Raw genomic sequence first — 19,687 nt, 5'->3', positions numbered from 1 at the left:
AGGCAGAGAATTGACCAGATAGCTGAAATCTGAAGGATGAATAGTCTGTGATAGGAATCATGTCTTCTAGGAAGAGTGATATGCTTATGCAAATGCCCTGTGGTAGGATTTCTTTTGGTGCAGGGCACATGGTGACTAAGAAGAACTGAAAGTTTCATTAACTGGAATCTGGAGAGGGAGAGTGTAAGATAAATCCAGAGGGGAAGTAAAGGGCTAGCTTTTCAGAGTTTTGTAAGCTGTGTCGAGGATTTTTCTTTTTTTCATACCAAAAGCCACGGAAGTCATTTGAAGCAGTTGAAGGAGGGCTTTCTCCAATTTATGTTCTGTGTCCTAAAGATCCAGTCCATCCTACACTAGGTAGTACTGCATTTTATACTGTTGCACTTTTGGAAGCATTAGATTTAAATGCCCACAAATTCCTGGACATTCTACCTAGGCTTTCTTATATAGTTTCACTCTTATCTGGAAGTCCCATGTGTTTTATTTTAATGCTGTAATTCCAAATACTGACTACTGAAAGCACTCTTTCTTTTTCCTTTATTTTATCTTGAGTGTGTCTATACTTACATATTGTTTGGAGTCTTGGTTTCCAGTGAATCCATTTACAGTACTTTTGTGTAAGCACTTGCCTAAGTCTAATGAAATATGCTAGAATGTAAGGTTGGAAACTTAGAGGACCTTTGGATGTTTAAATGACACTGCCAAAATATTGGTTTTATACTTACAAATCTTTTGTTATTTGTAATAACAGAAATACCTTTTTTGGTAGCAAGATTATATCTGCTGTTGAGAACCATTAAGGGTTTGGGGATGAGAAAACATATTACTAAACATACTCACCAGACTGCAAAAAGAAATCCTTCCCTTTTTTCCTCAAGAAACTACTGAGACTCAGAATATGAGCTTTTGGGGCAAAACCTACAGAAATGCGGGCTTTCCAGAGAATCACAGAGGCAGGAGGCGAGAGGCTGGGTCAGACCCCCACCGTTTGCCTGTGGCAGCAGCAGTGTTGAGGCACAGACCTGGGAGAGAGCTAGCTGGTGGCCCCTCTGGATTTGGTTTTGTTGTGGGATGACAAGCTGCATGAGCAATGGATGGCATACTGGAAACAAATGAATCTGAGTGTCCATGGAATTCTCACTTGTGACTTTATGAAAGAAGCAAGCCTCTTGGACACATAGTGACACGTTACTGCCATCATACTGAATAATGGTAGACAGCTGGCATAACAGAGGGCCACCTTTTTAAACCAAAAGTTTGTAGTCCTTTCACTGTATGTAATAACCTGCCAGAGTCCCCACCTGATAGCCATCTGTTTCAGCCCTACCCGTTTCACAGACTGGACAACTGAGTCGCAGTGATGTGCCCAAGAGCATACTGCTTGCTGGGGCAGAGCTGAGACTCAAATGCAGACAGGCCACTTGACAGGACTCCTGCACTCTCCCCCGCCACATGTGGGTCATAAGATGCGCCTGGTGTCTGTCCTTCCCAAAAACAGCCAGGTGAAGCAAGGATGTCGGGAACTCTCTGTCCTCTTCCTTGGTATTCCCTTCTCCCCTGCCTTTGCTACTGGGAGCATTTGCAATGATGGTGGTGTTACTTGTCTGTCCCTTCCTTCCTTAGACATCCTGGAAGTCTCTGTTTCTGTGTGTAGCATTTACTAAATTCACAAGGGACTCTTAAGTACTTTAAACTTCTGGGGGCCATTCTGTTGAAGGCAAAGATCAGGCCTGAGCTAGTTATTTAAGTTTTTTGTTCCCTCTCTCTCCCTCTAGGCCTGTGTATAGGAGTTCAATAAGTATGTGTTGGAGTTGTTAAAATTCACCAGACCAACATTACAATTTGGATATTGGAATGAAGGTGACTCCTACAAACAAAATGTCCCCAGATGGTTTTGCCTTGGGAGTTCTCATGTCTATTTTTTTAATATAGTGAATTTTATTGTATATAAATTATTTCACACTAGAAAAAGTCATGTGCCTTTGGGATCATGTATAGAAAATTGTCCGTGTTTTGAGGGGTTGCTGCTGCTGGTGCTGGCCAAGCCCGATCGGACATGCAGAATCATTCATTAGTCATTTGTTCTGCTGTGCGCTGAGCAGAATGTGTAAAATCTGCTCAGGAGAGAATGAATTCATCTTCCTTTCTACTCTCTGGAGTGCTCCTAGAACGATCCTCAAAGCCTGCAGGCCTCATGCATATATTCTATTAGGCTAATTGTTAAGGAGACATTTGTAAATTAATCTCTGACTTTAGCTAAGTGGTTTACCCTAATGGCTTTAATTCAGTGACTCCCATGCTTGACCACACATCAGATGCACTGGAGGATCTTGTGAAAAATAAGAGACATCAGCTTCCTCCCTCCCCAAGCTCGACATTTTCTAGTCTCAGGGCAGATGGGGGTGTCTCTGTTTTTCAAGGGAAGCTCTTGAGGTGGGTGGTCCTATCTTGTAGTAGTCATCTTTGGAAGCCTCAGGCTTTAAATTCATGTCTGAAGGCCGGGTACCCTCACATGTTGATTGAAAGCATTTGGGCCGAAGCCTGACAACTTGGAACCAGGTTCTAGAATGGGCAACATCTCTGATGAGTCAACTTTCCTGATTCCTTTGCTTCCCTGTTCTCCCTACTGGCTCTACCCTTCACGTGAGCAGCCCCGCTGCCCTGGGGGCGGTCTCACCTTCATTGTCACACTACTTCCCGCTGTGTTCAACTTTCTGAGACATTTGAAAAATCTTCAGAGCCTACTGGAGTTTTCATCAGGAAGATAGCTGTGAATAGTCTCTCTACTCCTAGCTATTGTCAGTATCCTGGTGTCAGGTATTAGGGACAGGCATTCTTTTAATACACTGTGTGTGTGTGTGTGTGTGTGTGTCCCCTTAGCATTCTTCTGTGCAAACACATGTCATGCTTGATCTTAGAGTTTTTCAAATAGATGACTTAAAACACCACTGTTTCAATGAGATTTATTGAATTGCTTTTGTTTTTAGGAATCTGATACTCTAAATATCACCTAGTTCTGAGTACCACCCACAGCATAAACGAGTTTTCAGTAAAACTAAGGCTATGGCATTTAGTACCATGAAAGGTGGCCAGGGTGATTTGGTGAACCCAGACTACGAGAAGTTGGAAAGGTTGGATTGACTATAGCAAAGGTCAGCACAGGGCATACCCTGGGAGGGCATGCCCACCTTGTCCTGGACGTCTTGTTCGCAGACAGGGCTTTGTGAAGTGCTTGGGCATTGTAAGGGCTATTCTCAGTGGTGGGATTCAAATAATTTAACAACTGGTTCTCTGCCCTAATGACTGCTTTAGGTATAAAAAAATGAAAGGTAGTTTATTATTTCATGCATTTAATACTTAAATAAGAACAATAAAAGAGGTACACAAAACTAGATTATAAGAAAGAGTTTGAAAATATTAATGAAAAAGTATTAACTAATACCTGACAAAAACAATAAAACTGTTATTTAAGATATTTCCATATTGCTTCTTGATTGGCGTTCTTACTTGCAATTTTTTTCACCTGTGGAAGAATGAACATTACTACTGGCACGTAGAATACGCAGCTACACAGATGAACATTAAAAAAAGAGTAAAGAATGTAAATTTGTGATTTCCACATTGGGCGGCTGCCCAGGCGCCCACTTAGAGAGAACCCTGATTACAAGTGCCATTTTAACAACTGATTTGCCAAACTCAACAAAAAATTAGGTATCAGTTCTGCTGAACCAGTCGAACTGGCTGAATCCCACCACTGGCTATTCTGTGACTCAGTTGCTAGAGGGCGAATGTTTTCCTGTTTCATGTATTATGCTTTTCTTGGCCTCATTATGTCCCTGGGGCTTCAGTGTCCCTCATTCCTGGGACTATAGAAGCACATGAATGGACTCCCCATGGCTGTCCTCCTTACTGAAGGGACACGAGAGGAGACACATAGGTAGGAAGAAAGGACACTTTGAGAACGGGGAGAATATTGAGATAAAAGCTCCTGTTGTTCCAGCCTTTCTTAGCTCCCCCTCCCTTCAGGTTTATTCCACTAAATCAGTAGCATATGTATTGATCACACCGATACCACACAATTGAGCTGATTGGAAAATAGCATAAGATTTGTCTGTGTTAAGAATTACTCTACAAAGGAGTATATTTTATGACTCCAACTGGACTTTTTTCTTTTTCTTTTTCCTAGGGCCTTATGTGTAGTAGATGTGAAATAAATACATAGGTGATTATTATTTTGTTATTAATTTTAATTTATTGTGTTAACATGGATTCAAGTGTCCCACTCAATATAACACCCTCACCCCACACCCATGTGTCCTCTATTATACCTCCTTTGCCCATCTCCCCCTAACTCCCTTCCCCCTTCCATCTGGGATTTACTGTCCTGTTATCTGTATCTATGTGTTATGTATATATAATTTCACTCATTCCTTCACCTCTGACCCTGTACCCTCATCCCACTCTTCTCTGACAGCTGTCCCTCTGCTCCCTGTGACCCCGCTTCTGCCTCTATTCTATTCCTCAGTTCACTCTGTTCATTAGATTCGATATATATGTGAGATCATGTGATATTTTTCTTTCTCTGCCTGGCTTATTTCACTTAGCATAATAATCTCCAGGTCCATTCATGCCATCGCAAAAGGTAAGATTTTCTTCTTTTTCACAGCTGCGTAGTATTCCACTGTGTATATATGTACCACAACTTTTTAATACACTCATTCACTGACAGACACTTGGGCTGTTTTCAAATCTTGGCTATTGTAAACAATGCTGCAATAAACATGGGGCTGCATATCTTCTTTTGAATCAGTGTTTTGTTACACTTAGGATATATTCTTAAAAGTGGGATAGCTGGGTCAAAAGGCAGTTCCATTTTTAATTTTTTGAGGAAACTCCAAACTGTTTTCCACAGTGGCTGCACCAGTCTGCATTCCCACCAGCAGTGCAGGAGGGTTCCATTTTCTCCACACTCTCGTCAGCACTTATTGTGTGTTGATTGGTTAATGAGCACCATTCTGACAGGTGTGAGGTGGTATCTCATTTTTTAATTTGCATTTCTCAGATGATTAATGCTGTTGAATATTTTTTCATATGCCTATTGGCCATCTGTACATCTTCTTTAGAGAAGTGTCTATTCAGTTCTTTTGCCCATTTTTAAATTGAATTGTTTACCTTCCTGGGGTTGAGTTTTAGAAGTTCTTTATAAATTTTAGTTATAAACTCCTTATCAGACATATTGGAGAATATGTTCTCCCATTGTGTGGGTTGTCTTTTTATTTTGTTCATGGTGTCTTTTGCTGTGCAAAAATTTTTAGTTTGATATAGTCCCATTTGTTTATCCTGTCCTTTATTTCACTTGCCCGTGGAGATAAATCAGCAAAAATATTGCTGCAAGAGATATTGGAGAGTTTACTGTCTATGTTTTCTTCCAAGATGTTTATGGTTTCATGACTTACAATCAAGTCTTTTATTCATTTTGAGTTTATTTTTGTGAATGGTTTAAGTTGGTGGTCTAGTTTCATTTTTTTGCAAGTACCTGTTCAATTTTCCCAACACCATTTATTAAAGAGACTGTCTTTACTCCATTGTATGCTCTTACCTCCTTTGTCAAATATCAATTGACCATAAAGGCGTGGGTTTATTTCTGGGTTCTCTGTTCTGTTCCATTGTTCTATATGCCTGTTCTTATGCCAGTACCAAGCTGTTTTGAGTACAATGGCCTTGTAATATAACTTGATATCAGGAAATGTGATACCTCCCACTTTATTCTTTATTCTCAAGATTTCTGAGGCTATTTGTGTTCTTTTTTAGTTCCATATAAAATTTTGGAATATTTGTTCTATATCTTTGAAGTATGCCATTGGTATTTTAATAGGAATTGCATTGAATTTATAGATTGCTTTGGGTAGTATAGACATTTTAATAATGTTTATTCTTCCTATCCATGAACATGGTATATGCTTCCACTTGTTTGTATTTTCCTTGATTTCTTTTTTCAATATCTTATAGTTTTCTGAGTACAAGTCTTTTACCTCTTGGTTAAATTTACTCCTAGGTACTTTATTTTTTTATTGCAATAGTGAAGTGGATTATTTCCTTAATTTCTCTTTCTGACAGTTTATTATTAGTGTATAAAAATGCCACTGAAGCCCTGGCCAGTTGGCTCACTGGCAGAGCGTTGATCCAGCCTGTAGATGTCCTGGGTTCAATTCCCAGGACAGGTGAAGTGCCCATCTGCTTCTCCATCCTTTCTATCTCTCTCTGTTTCCATCCTGCAGCCAAGGCTCCATTGGAGCAAAGTTGGCCCAGACACTGAGGATGGCTCCATGGCCTCCACCTCAGGCGCTAGAATGGCTCCGGTTGCAATGCAGCAATGGCCCAGATGGGCCAAGCATTGCCCTCTAGTGGGTTTGCCATGTGGATCCCAGTCAGATGCATGCAGGAATCTATCTCTGTGCCTCCTCACTTCTTGCTTCAGAAAAATACAAAAAAAAATGCCACTGATTTCTAAATATTGATATTGTATCTTTCCACCTTGGCAAATTTATTTATCAGATCTAGTAGTGTTTGACTGAGACTTCAGGGTTTTCTATGTACAGTATCATGTCATCAGCAAATAATGATAATTTTACATCTTCTTTTCCAATCTGGTTGTCTTTTATTTCTTGTCTGATTGCTGTGACTAGGATTTCCAGAACTATGTTGAATAAGAATGGTGAAAGGGGGCACCCTGCCTTGTTCCTGTTCTTAAGGGGATGACTTTTAATTTTTTCCCAATGAGTATGATGTTGGCTGTGGGTTTGTCATAGATGGCCTTTATTATGTTGAGGTATGTTCCCTGTATTCTCACTTTGCTGAGAGTTTTGATCATAAATGGGTGCTGGATTTTATCAATACTTCTTCTGCATCTACTGATAAAATCATGAGATTATTATTCTTCCTTTAGTTTATGTAATGAATCACATTTATTGATTTGCAAATATTATACCAGCCTTGCCTCCTAGGAATAAATCCCACTTGATCATGATGTATGACTTTTTAAATGTATTGCTGGATCAGGTTTCTAATATTTTGTTGAGAATTTTAGCATCTATATTCATCAGGGATATTGATCTATAGTGTTCTTTCTTTGTAATGTCTACCTGGTTTTGGATTGAGCATAATGCTTGCCTCATAAAAGGAGCTTGGAAATCTTCTCTCCTCTTGAATTTATTGAAATAGCTTGAGAAGACTAGATGTTAGTTCTTTGAATGTTTGGTAAAATTCACCTGTGAAGCTATCAAATCCAGGATTTTTGTTTGCTGAGAGTTTTTTGATAACTACTTCCATTTCATTTGTTATAAACAGTCTGCTTAGGTTTTCTGATTATACTAGATTGAGTTTTGGAAGATTGTATGTTTCTAGGAATTTATCCATTTAATCTAGGTTATCCAATATTTTGGCATATAGATCTTCATAGTATTTTCTTACAATCCTTTGTATTTCTGCTGTGTCAGTTGTTACTTCTCCACTTTCATTTCTAATTTTATTTATTTGAGTCCTCTCTTTTTCTTGATGACTCTGGTTAAAGGTTCATCAATTGTGTTTACCTTTTCAAAGAACCAGCTCTTGGTTTTATTGATTTGTATGTTTGGGTTTTTTTTTTAGCCTCTATATCATTTATTTCCACAGTAATCTTTCTTATTTCCTACCTTCTACTTCCTCTGGGCTTTATTTGTTCTTTTTCTAGTTCTTTTAGGTGCAGGGTTAATTTGTTTATCTGAGATTTTTCTTGCTTCTTTCGGTATGCCTATAATGATATAAACTTCCCTATTAGGACTGCTTTTGCTGTGTCCTATAGATACTGAGTTGTTGTATGTTCATTTTCATTTGTTTCAAGGAAATATTTTTTTCTTCCTTGAAATCATTGTTAGCCCATTCATTATTTAATAACATGCTATTTAGCCTCCAAGTGTTTGAATGTTATTCAGTTTTTCTGTTGTAGTTGATTTCTAGTTTCATGCCATTGTGATCAGAGAAGATGCTTGATATGTTTTGAATCTTCTTAAATTTATTGAGACTTGTTTTATGTCCTTAAATGTGGTCTATACTAGAAAATGTAACATGAGCACTTGAAAAGAATGTATATTCTGCTGCTTTGGGGTGAAAGGTTCTGAAGATATCAATTAAATACAGTTGATAAAGTGTGTCATTTAAGGCTGCTGTTTCTTTAATTTCCTGTCTGGAGGATCTATCCATTGATGTTAGTGGAGTATTAAAATCCCTTACTTTTATATTATTGCTGTCAATCTCACCCTTTATATCCATCAAAATCTGCTTTATATATTTAGGTGCTCCTATATTAGGCACATAAATATTTACAATGATTATATCCTCCTGTTGGATTGTTCCCTTTATCATTATGTAGTGAACTTCTTCATCCCTTTTTATAGCCTTTGTTTTAAAGTCTATTTTGTCAGATATAAGTATTGCTACCCCAGCTTTTTTTTCATTTCATGAAATAGTTTTTTCCATCCTTTTACTTTCAGTCTATGTGTATCTTTTGTTTTAAGATGTGTCTCTTGTAGACAACATATGTACTGGTCCTGTTTTTTATTTATCCATGCAGCTACCCTATGTCTTTTGATTTGAGCATTTAATCCATTTACATTTAAGGTTATTATTGATATGGATTTGTTTATTGCCATTTTATTCTTTAAACCTACAGTCCTTTTTCTCTTGATTTTTTTTCCTTTGCTGTTTTTACAGTAGGTCCCTTAACATTTCTTGCAGTACTGGTTTGGTTGTAATGAATTCTTTGAGTCTTTTTTTATCTGGGAAGCTTTTTATTTCTCCTTCAATTTTAAACGATAGCCTTACTGGATAAAGTAGTCTTGGTTGTAGGTTCTTGTTTTACATTACTTTGAATATTTCTTTTCAATCCCATCTGGCTTCAAGTGTTTCTGGTGAGAATTCAGATGTCATCCTTATGAGGGCTCCTCTGTAAGTAATTACCGTTATTTCCCCATGTATAAGATACTCCCATGTGTAAGATTCACCTTAATTTTGGGGCCCAAAATTTGGGAAAAAAATGTATTACATACTTATTGAACTCAAGTTTTTTTTTTGTTTGTTTGTTTTTTGTATTTTTCTGAAGTTGGAAATGGGGAGGCAGTCAGACAGACTCCCGCATGCGCCTGACCAGGATCCACCTGGCATGCCCACCAGGGGGCGATGCTCTGCCCATCTGGGGCATAACTCTGTTGCAACCAGAACCATTCTAGTGCCTGAGGCAGAGGCCACAGAGCCATCCTCAGTGCCCGGGCCAACTTTGCTCCAATGGAGCCTTGGCTGCGGAAGGGGAAGAGAGAGACAGAGAGGAAGGAGAGGGGGAGAGGTGGAGAAGTAAATGGGCGCTTCTCCTGTGTGCCCTGGCCAGGAATCGAACCCAGGACTCCTGTACGTCAGGCCGACGCTCTACCACTGAGCCAACCGGCCAGGGCTGAACTCAAGTTTTATTCATCATAAAATTCATACAACTCTTCATCCACGTGAAAAAGCAGGAAATGAAAGTAATAAAATCTACACCCAATGTATAAGACACACCTAGTTTTTAGATTCCTAATTTTTGAAAAAGGGTACGTCTTATACATGGGGAAATATGGTAACTGCTTTTTTCTCTTGCAGCTTTTAGTATTCTTTCCTTATCTCTTAACTTTGGCATTTTAATTATGATGTGTCTTGTTGTAGGCCTCCTTGGGTTCCTCTTTAATGGGACTCTCTGTGCTTCTTGAACTTGTGTGACTTTTCCCTTCATCAATTTAGGAAAATTTTCAGCTATGATCTCTTCAAACATGTTCTCTATTCGTTGTTCATTCTTTTCTTCTTCAGAGACAGAGGTCTCTTAGAGTTTCTTCAGTTTTTTTGAGCCTCTTTTTATTTTGTTGCTCTGCTTCTATCCTTTTGTTCATCTTGTCCTCAAATCACTGATTCAGTTTCTGCTTCATCCAGCCTGTTGTTGATTCCTTCTAGTTCAGTCTTCATTTCTGATATTGTATTTGTCATTTCTGACTGATTCTTTTTTTATGATTTTAATGTCCTTTTTGATGCTTGCTATCTCTTTATTTAGGTGTTCATTATGAACATTTTTGTTTTAAGATCCTTGAGCATCCTAAGTACCATTATTTTAAACTCTGCATCTGGTAGTTTGGTTACTTCCATTTCATTTAGTTATTTTTCTGGGCTTAGGTGATTATTTACAGGTGCTTTATAACACAATTGTGACCAAGTAGGCTAAAATATAATCATTTTGTGCAGTGAGACTGAATTTCTTTAAATTTAGAGTAGGGTCCTCAGACAAAGGGGGATTTTTCAAAGAGATATGGATGACAGTTGTGTGTGTGTGTTGGGTAGGGGGTGGACACGTCCTTTGATAGGGCCTATAGAAGATGAATCTCTGTTGGATTCCTGTTTTCATGGTCAAATCCAAAGGATTGATTTATTGGGTGCAGCAATTGGATTCTAGCTGGCAATGTAATCAAGCCTGACATGATAAAGAGGTATTTAGACAGTTTAAAAAATCACACGCACAGTTGTTTTAGTATGGAGAAACAGATCTTCTGCCTGTCAATCTGTTTGTGCCTGGAAATGGGTGTGTGGGTGGGAGTTGGGCACCCACCCTGTGCCTCCTTGAGAGAAAGGCCTCCAGCTGAACATTAGGGCTCAACCATTGGTCCACTCAGCAGAATCTTCAGTTCCTGGAGATGTGGAGGTCATGCGCCTCCTGGATTTCTTTCCTCCCTTACCTTTCCAGAGAAATACTGATATTTAAATTTGCATCTTAAGAGGATAGCAGATTCCTTTCCTCCTGTCACTGGCCAATTTGCTTAAATAAGCTGCACATTATTTTTCACCACAGAGGCCAATGAGAGACAGCTGGGAGAAATCAGTGTCTCTACTTTGGTCACTGAGGCTGGGAAACCATTGCTGTTGCTGGAGAGCCCAGATTGTGAGCTTGTTTCAGAATGATGCAGATGCTATTTGCATGGATTATTTTGTTTTGTGTGCCTTTCTTTTTTCTCCTCCTCTTCTCTCCTCCTCCCTTTTCATTCCCTCCTCTGACTTTCCCCTTTTTTTCTCTCCAGCTTTTAATAGAATAAGCCTCTGTCACTCGCTTGCCCAAAGCTCAGCCTTTGCACATGCACACACATACAGCCAAATTGACAGAGATTAGTCTCGGATCAGCTGTTTATGAATGAAGAAGAGGTCCACTGCCTCTGTTCTGGCCACACCCCTTCTCTTTGCAGCATTTTGAGAATGAGGTCAGGGCCAGGATCTAACTGCTTGTGACTCAGAAATAGCAGCACAGATCAGGATTAATCTTAAGCTATTTGTTTTGATGCCTCATTCAGATAATAGAGGGGAAAGCAGAGGACTGGTCATGTTTTCTTGTTTTGTCTATTTTCAAGGAATGAATGAGTGAATGTGTCTGAGGGGAGGAGACTGAGGGGATTGGCCAGGGAGATTTGCACTGGGGCCATGGTAATTACCTACAGACTACAGAAGTTTTCCTTGGATTCAACTTTCACATATTTTAGTTTTTAATACAAAATGGAAGAATAAAATAGACCCCAGTGATGTCTTAATACTTCATTTCACAAAGAGAATTCATCAGGTTCTATGAAACTATATCTTCCTTTTAGTGCCCAGTTATTCTGTCAGTTCTTTTTGTATGGAATTCCCCATCCCTCCCCTGCAGCTTCATGGGGTCTTGCAATGTTTTAAATGAATATGCACATTAATTTATTGTCAGCCACTGTGGTGCACACACAAGTACACATATGTGTGGGTGATTCTTTCTCTTTCTCCCCCTCTCTCTCTCACACACACATACACACACACATGGCTTGATTTTTATATAATCTTTACATTAATTGGGATTTAAGGTATTTCTATCCACCAGCCAATGCCTGAGGGATGCTAGTAGATACTCTGAGGGATTGCCACTTCTAGCCTTTTCAACCTGCAGTCCCTTCAGGATATTAGAAGGTCTGTAGTGTGTGTTGCCCCATGGCATCGTTTGTGGCAGTGGTGTTTACTTTTTGTTCTCACTGGTGATCATTGGCTCTTAGCATCTGTTTTATTTTTGAACGTCCTTTTAGCTGGATGACTGCTCTTTGCTGTGCAAATTAAGTAAACAAATGAGAACGCTGAGTAAGCAACATGGTGTCAGTAGCATTCAAGCCCGCTCTGTATTCATGTGCTGGACCTGACTATGACAGGTACCCTCTGAAGGAGATGCTGAACTGTCTTTACTATCAAAGGTGATTACTTATGAGTGAAGAGTGTATGGCGAACAAGGATTGTCATATAGCTGGCCTTGTGTATTACCTTACTTGGTTTTCTGCACCTAAATGGTTTCCAAAATACTTGAGAACTGCCTGTCCCTCCCCCTACCCTAGCACATGGATATTTGTACAAGCAGCAAATTTGTGCTTTTCTCCACCCACACACATTTTTATCACGAGTGTATTGAAATAAATACAACTTGAGATCAACATTACAAGATCATCTCGACCTAAAAAGATGTACTACTTTGCACAGCTGAACTGTTTGTTAGGTGCTTAGAAAACAGAGCTATATAGCTTGATGTACTGGCTTCTATGAATCAGTGGGAAAGAGAAGTTGTGTTTGGTCCTGGAAATAATTTGACCTTAGCTTTTTTTGTTTCTTTTTTTGTATTTTTCCAAAGTGAGAAGTGGGGGGAGGCAGACAGACAGACTCCTGCATGTGCCCACTGGGATCCACCAGGCATGCCCACCAGGGGGTGGTGCTCGGCCCATCTGGGGCATTGCTCCATTGCAATCGGTGCCATTCTAGTGCCTGAGTTGGATGCCATGGAACCTTCCTCAGTGCCTGTAACAACTTTGCTCCAATGGAGCCTTGGCTGCGGGAGGTGAAGAGAGAGACAGAGAGGAAGGAGAGGGGGAGGGGTGGAGAAGCAGATGGGCGCTTCTCCTGTGTGCACTGGCCGAGCATTGAACCTGGGTCTTCCACATGCCAGGCTGACGCTCTACTGTTGAGCCAACTGGCCAGGGCCTGACTTTTGTTTTTTTAAAAAAAAGTTTCTTGGGGTAACATTTGTTAATAGAATTATATAGGTTACAAGTGCACAGGTTTATAATATATCATTTGTATATTGTGTTCACAACCCAAATTCAAGCCTGAATTTGTGCTTTGCAATTGGTATTTCTTGTATAGAAACGGGGAATTTGTGGTTGTCTAGGACTGGGGTAGGAATGGAGAGTATATAAACAAGCATGAGGGATCTTTCTGAGAGTGTAAGAGTGTTCTGAAACCACAGTGCAGTGATGGTTGCAGAACTTGGTAAAATTATTCAGTCATTGATTTAATTGTACATTTAAAATGGGTGAATTTTATGGTCTATAGGTTACACCTAATTAAAACTGTTAAAATGAACATTCCTGTCTTTGAGTTCTCCTAGGGCCTACGTTGCACAGAATATGAAGAATTAATTGTATTACTCCCAAATTTATACCTGCTTTTGTCCCACTGAAGTATATTAACTTTAGTTGTGGAGAATCTTCACCCTGAAACAACGGGGCCAGATAAAAGCCCCAAGCTAAGGTTGCTGCCCACGCGACGTAAAGGGCCAACATCAGGGCACAAGGGGAGGTGACTTCCTTGCAGGCGTCAGAAAGCAGCGGACACCATGTTTCTGAGATGCGGCTGCATGTGTCATGAAGTTAAGAATAAACCTTCCAGTGTTTTCCTGTCTTAAGTGATGGAATTTTTCTCTTGTTTTGCAGGTTGTCTTAGTGTTTGCTCTCAGCATCGGTGCACTTGTCATATACTTCATAGATTCGTCAAAGTGAGTATGCAAATCCATTGTCTTGCCCTCTTTCTCTAATAGTCATGAGCCTGTACATCGATGAAGGACTTACTTTAACACCAGCCTTTGCAAGAGCCTCCCGAGTGTGGAAGACTTTAGAGGAAGGCAGGACTAGCTGTGCAGATTTTCTGAATGGGAAAGCAAGCTTTCATAAGGAAGGACTCTGCTGGCTTTGAGAGGGAGGGAGGGGTATCTGAGTTTAAGCCTTTTTGTGGGGTATTATTTATTTTTAAATAGCTGTTTCCTGATGAAGTTATTTGCACTGCAGAGGTCAAGAGGTTAAGAGAGTTTTGATGTGCATTTGCAACCTCTGGGAAGGTTATGGTGTCCAACTGGTGAGGGTATGAGTCATTCTTGCCATGGTGGTTGGGTTCTTTTCTTATTAGGGTTCCCAATTCTTTCATTTTATTTGAGGTCAGTTAGTGTGATATTATCCTTTGTATCTGCCAACCTAATAGTCAATTGAAGCATTGCTCGCTGGTGCTACTTGACCTTGGAAAGTACAGAGATGGACTGGAGTTCATGATGACTCCCAGAGGTGGAGGAGCATGGCCATCAGAGGCTTTTAGAGTGGACACTTATGCAGACCCTCAGGTACCAGCTGAGTAAACTGGTGCTTCAGGGGAAGCCTGGGGCTGGGTCTGTGCGACAGATGGTGAAAACCTCGTAGGAAGCAGAAGAGGTCACGGAGCAGAGTGGCTAGGTGGTGGCCAGTTCTGCCCTTGTTCCTGCAGGCATCACTCTGGCTGCATCATTTCTTCCAACTGTTCTGTTGCAATCTTGAAGCTGACAGCATCTAGGAAAGTAGAGCTGAGCTGGCTGACCAGCCTTTCTGTAGTGACATGAACTTGACAATGGACAGTGACCTTGATCACTTCAACTCCAGTTTTCACTGTGAGAGTGTTTGTAACTCCTTGAACTCTATCCCCGGTACGGCTGGTTATAAGAATTTGACCTCAGGAAAGCTGCTTGATGTTCCTGTCAGCACAGACCCTGGTGTGTCTGAATTTTGAGCTTAGCATTCACTTTCTGTGGCTCAGAATGGGAATAATTTCATGCACACCTAAACTCTGAATTTCTCAGAGGCATCTGGTCACCAGCCAAAGGATTTTCTGCATTTGGGTGCCAAGGCCAAAATGTCATGTTAGGGAAGATAAAGCAAATATCAGCTCCAGTCACCTGTTTCTGTGAATCAGCCACGTCTGAATATCAGGCGCTTCAGTCATATACAAGGCTGGGCGGCCTTCACCCAGCTCAGGTGAGGGTCCTTTAAAAGTTCCTCAGGAGATGAGATTCCACACTCTCATCCATCAGCTCTTCCTGGCCAAGAAAGAGAAGAAAAGCCTTTTCAGTTTAGAAAACTCCAACTGATGTGTCATTGAAGGTAAGCCCTTGTAGATATCTATTCTTAATAATGCTGATCGTATTTGAATTGAAACAAAGATCTTCTAAAACCCCTGGTCTTATCTTTTTCATTATCTCCCCAGGCATGAGGAGTGTTCTCCCATGGCTAGGGGGGCATCTCCTGACAACTTTCATTCCAGGGCTCAGGAAATGAGTTTGGGCAGGTGGTCTGTGTGCCCAGACAGAGCAAAGCCTTATGTGGAGGTGAGTGTGGCTGTCACTAAGAAGGACAGATGCCTTGGTGTCTTCTTGCCTTTGCCTCCCTTCTCTCTCCTTTGTATTTCTCAATTAAAATAAAATGCTTTTGTTGGAGGGGTCTGAATTGTGTCCTTTTTTCTGTGCGCACTGTGAGGCCATCTTTTGCACGTAGGTCCTGGTGGACTTCCACAAGGCAGATGCTCTTCCTGGGATGCTCTGCACTATCGCAGAGCACTTTGGATTTTGTTCTGATTCTGCTAAGCCTTGTGGAAGCCGGCATAGGGGATCCTCGCTGGTTCGGGTTCATCCACGGACTTGCTGAGTCTACTCCAAGGGTGGACCTTCCATTCCGTTTTCAGCTATTCCCAGCAACAATGCCAGTGGTCTTTGGACCAACCCTGTTCTGACTCTCTGTGGGGACTGACCTAGCCTCATCCTAAACTCGGCCTTTTTTCTCTGTCACTAGACTGTGTGGTTTGGCACAGAGAAACCTTGTACATAAGCAGACCTTGTGTTTATTTATGTAGCTCTTTCCACTTTCCACTTGCATTATTACTTCTTTTGGTTCTGAAACCATACCCTGAGGTTCTGTCCCGGGGGTGACCTGAGTAGCACAGTCCATGCCAAGGGGTCTGCCATCTTTCTGAGGACAGCCAACAAGCATGCTTAGTTAAAATAGGGGAAATCTATAAAGTAACCTTTATGATACATCTGTAGCTTCCCAAGAATTAAAAAAAAAAAAAAGAATCTATTAAGACAAACTATAATCAAGCAAAGTGAACAAGACAAAGCAAGCGGAAAGCAGATAAGAAAGCAGGCTGTAAATTCTTAAAATCCATCTCTACGTTCAAAACTGTCATCAGTTTTCCACACTGGTGGTTTTGCTGGCCATTTGGAAAGAAATGATCATCTTGGAAAGAAAGTTTGAAACTTCTCTTGGAATTCATATAGAATCATCCTCCTCGAAAAAATTACCCAGTATTTACGAGATGGATTTTAGTTAGTGTTTATACCCCTCAAATTAATAAATAGCTTAAAAGACAATCTATAGGCTTTCTCTTGTGTGAACATAACTGGGCAGTCACTGTCCATGAAATGGCTTGTTTCAATAAGTTTTAACCAGAGCTAGCCTCCCTTAAATGGTGGACAATACCCCAGCAACACAAGTTAAATGTCAAGATGTGAGACTGCAGGTTCAGTGTGAAGACAGGCCAGCTCAGGTTGTGAGAGAGGACAGGTGGTCTGGGTGGTTCTTCTACTTCTGCGTGGCAGCAGGTGAGGAAGGCATTTCAGGTAAGTGTTTTAATTGATGGTTGTCTGATCTTTTTAACCTTTCACTGCTTGTTTTACTATCAAGTGGCGGTGGGTAAGTTATTTCCAATTACATTCTCAATTACACGTTCTTCTTTTTCCATTGTTGGGTCATGGTGATCCCTGAGCAGTTCTTTTTCACTCGGGCTTTGAGAAGCCTTTCTTTGGGTCTTAATTTTCCTAGAGTGATCACCACAGAAGACTCTCTTGTGCAGCCTCAAGTGATGACTATTTAGCTAAGACAAATTTTTCTCACAGCTCCCAGAGTTAAAAGCCAAAGAGAGTTACTTTAAACTGTGTTAAAATTATGCTTCATCATCCCAGTGGTAGATTCTCCAGAAATACCCACGTAGTCTTTGGATAGATATCTTATCAGTTCCCTAACAGACGCAGAGGCGCAGTAAGCTGGCCCCACACCTACCTGTCCCCCAGAAGATCCCCCTCAGTTAGCCATATGAGACAGTTGTTGTTCCAAAGAAAAAATTTATGCGTGAATTTAAAAAAAGAACTCCCCAATTCTTTTTCATTCTTTTTAAAAGGCTATGCCTAACTTAAGGCACACCCTACGCCAACTCTTAGTTTTTTTTTAAATTTTATATATTGATTGATTTTAGAGAGAGAGGAAAGGAAAGGGAGAGAAACATGGCTTTGTGTGCCACTTGTTTATACATCATTGCCCAGTCCTATTACGATGTCTCTGTTTATTCTGACCCTTTCTGCCCACACACTCTGATAATTTGAGAAGCAAAAAATTTTTAAAAATGTACAGCTAAGTGAAAAGTGCCCCTAGATATCCTGGGGTGATGTCCTTGTGGCTGGGTTTGTCTCCGTCTGTTTCCTCCCTTTGACATGGGAACAGTGATTCTTCCCTAACAAGAAAGAGAAAAGCCCCACGATGTCAGCGTGAAGGCAGGATTCAGGGATTACATAATGCAACAGTTTACTGCTTCTAGAATTTCAAGAGAAAGTTGGGAGAGAGAGGCTCAGGGCCCTGAGTAGTTGCACTTTTTCCAGGGGCATTCTGGGAAAGGATGACTCACTTGTGTGAAGATATTTATTCCTTTGATTCATGTTTGAACTCTGCTACTCTTTATGCTATAGTTATGTGGATTATGAATATTTAATACTGCGTATACTGAAAATGAAGGTCAAGTCCTGCTTACTGGTGACTTCAATGCAGGCTACTGCCTCTGAAAGGCAAGCTACCTGCTGTTACCAGAGTAAAGCTGAAAGGTTATACATTGTTAAAATTTTCCTTAATTACTTTATCTGCTCCAAATGTCTGCTAAACAGTCGAGGGGGGGAGGCTGCTACCTTTGCCAGTCGCTCTCTGGGCTTCTGGTACAGGCAGTGCTGTTCCGGGATGTGGACATTAGGAAGAGGGAGGGAGCAGCAGCACACATTGTGGAGAGCAATCTAGTTAAGGGCTGGCTTCCAGGGTAACAGTGGAGTTACGATGTGAAAATAGCCTTGTCGTTAATATTTTATGTTTGCCTTCAGTAATTCATTCATTTTGCACCTATTCATTCATTTGGAACATCTTTGGTGTGATAACGCTGAATATTTTCTACATGGTAATATTGCTATGGTTGGTCAGGGTCAAGGACAGTTTAAGCTGGCAATAGAAATTGACCAGACCGTTTTTATAGTCTCTGAAAATAAAACTGGCACCATTGATGTAATAGGGACACCCAGAGCTTTAGCAGAAATGGCCAATCACCCAACTATTTTACCTACCCCAGCCTTTACACAGCCTGACCTCTCCTCCCTCGTCTAGAAATTCTCCCCAAAGGGAAAGGAGACCTCAGCCAGTTAGCACAACTGGTTAGACCATCGTCCCATTTACCAAGGTTGTGAGTTCAGTTCCTAGTTAGGGCACATGTGAGAAGCAGCAAATGAATGCATACATAAATGGAACAACAAATCTCTTTCTCTTTCCCTCTCTCTCTCCTTCCTCTTTCTTGAAAAATCAATTAAATTTTTTTTTAATCTTTAAAAAAAGGGAAGAAAGGGGCAGCTGGTTGAAGGGAACTGACATTCGTTGATCACATTCTTTGTGTAAAGTATAGTGCTAAGCACTTTGAAGTAAACAATCCCATCGAAGCTGTCCAATAACTAATTAAGTAGGTGTTACAGCATCCCTACTTTACAGATGTGGAGGCCAAGGCTGCGGCTTTCCCCCAAACCACGTGGCTAATAAATTGTGGGAGACAGGATTTGAATCCGGCATGTCTCAAGGCATTTCTCTTTCAAGGGTCCAGTAGTGGAACTCCAGACTGTAAAAGTGACTAAATCAGTTTAATCAGAAGTTTTAGGAATAAGAGATCCCTTAGCCTCATCCTGCTGACTCACCTGTCTTGTTTTCTCTTTTTTCTCCTTCTCCCCATTTCTCACTGTTGAGGCCAAGTTTGAAAGTCAGCAGTGCTTATGAGGGTCCTATTACAGCTTTTCCTTATGACATGGGACATGTGTTCTCTGATGTTTCTTTGGATCTTGATTTATTTCTTCCATCTTTAGTTTAAAAGACTTTTTTCTTTTTCTAGGAGGAGTAGCAGTATTTTGTGATGGAATAGGGTCAAGTTAGCAAAGAACAAGGAAAGACGATTGTTCCTCAAGGGCTTCTGCCACTGAGGGGATTCTTTCCAAGTAGAAAGACCCTTTGCCCTCCCATTCTTACCTAGTTCTTGTGCCTCTCTGGCACAGTATCGTAGATAATGACAGCTACCCTGCTTCTGCGTTAGATTATTTTATCTCTTTAGAGAATTAAAGAATTTAGGTAGTTGTAGGTCTCCCTTGTATGCCTAGAAGGTTAGTATTAACAAATCAATGGACCCTAGGAAAATTTGGTCTCTAAGATAAAGTTTCAGTGGAGGTCTTTAAAAC

General features: G+C 40.6%; 1 protein-coding gene across 18 annotated transcripts in view; it reads left to right on the top strand.

Annotated features, from left to right (window-relative positions):
* Nucleotides 1-19,687, top strand: part of KCNMA1 (potassium calcium-activated channel subfamily M alpha 1) — an 815,298-nt gene that overhangs the window by 425,564 nt on the left and 370,047 nt on the right. For all 18 annotated transcript variants that reach the window (XM_066244078.1, XM_066244079.1, XM_066244080.1 and 15 more), the window contains exon 3: nucleotides 13,809-13,870. In XM_066244078.1, the coding sequence (XP_066100175.1) occupies nucleotides 13,809-13,870 (62 nt within the window). The remainder of the gene's footprint in view (nucleotides 1-13,808; nucleotides 13,871-19,687) is intronic.

This window comes from Saccopteryx bilineata, chromosome 9, assembly GCF_036850765.1.
Source record: "Saccopteryx bilineata isolate mSacBil1 chromosome 9, mSacBil1_pri_phased_curated, whole genome shotgun sequence".
Lineage (NCBI taxonomy): Eukaryota > Metazoa > Chordata > Mammalia > Chiroptera > Emballonuridae > Saccopteryx > Saccopteryx bilineata.
Note: the sequence above shows the minus strand (reverse complement) of the source record. Positions and strands in the feature narration are given on the sequence as shown.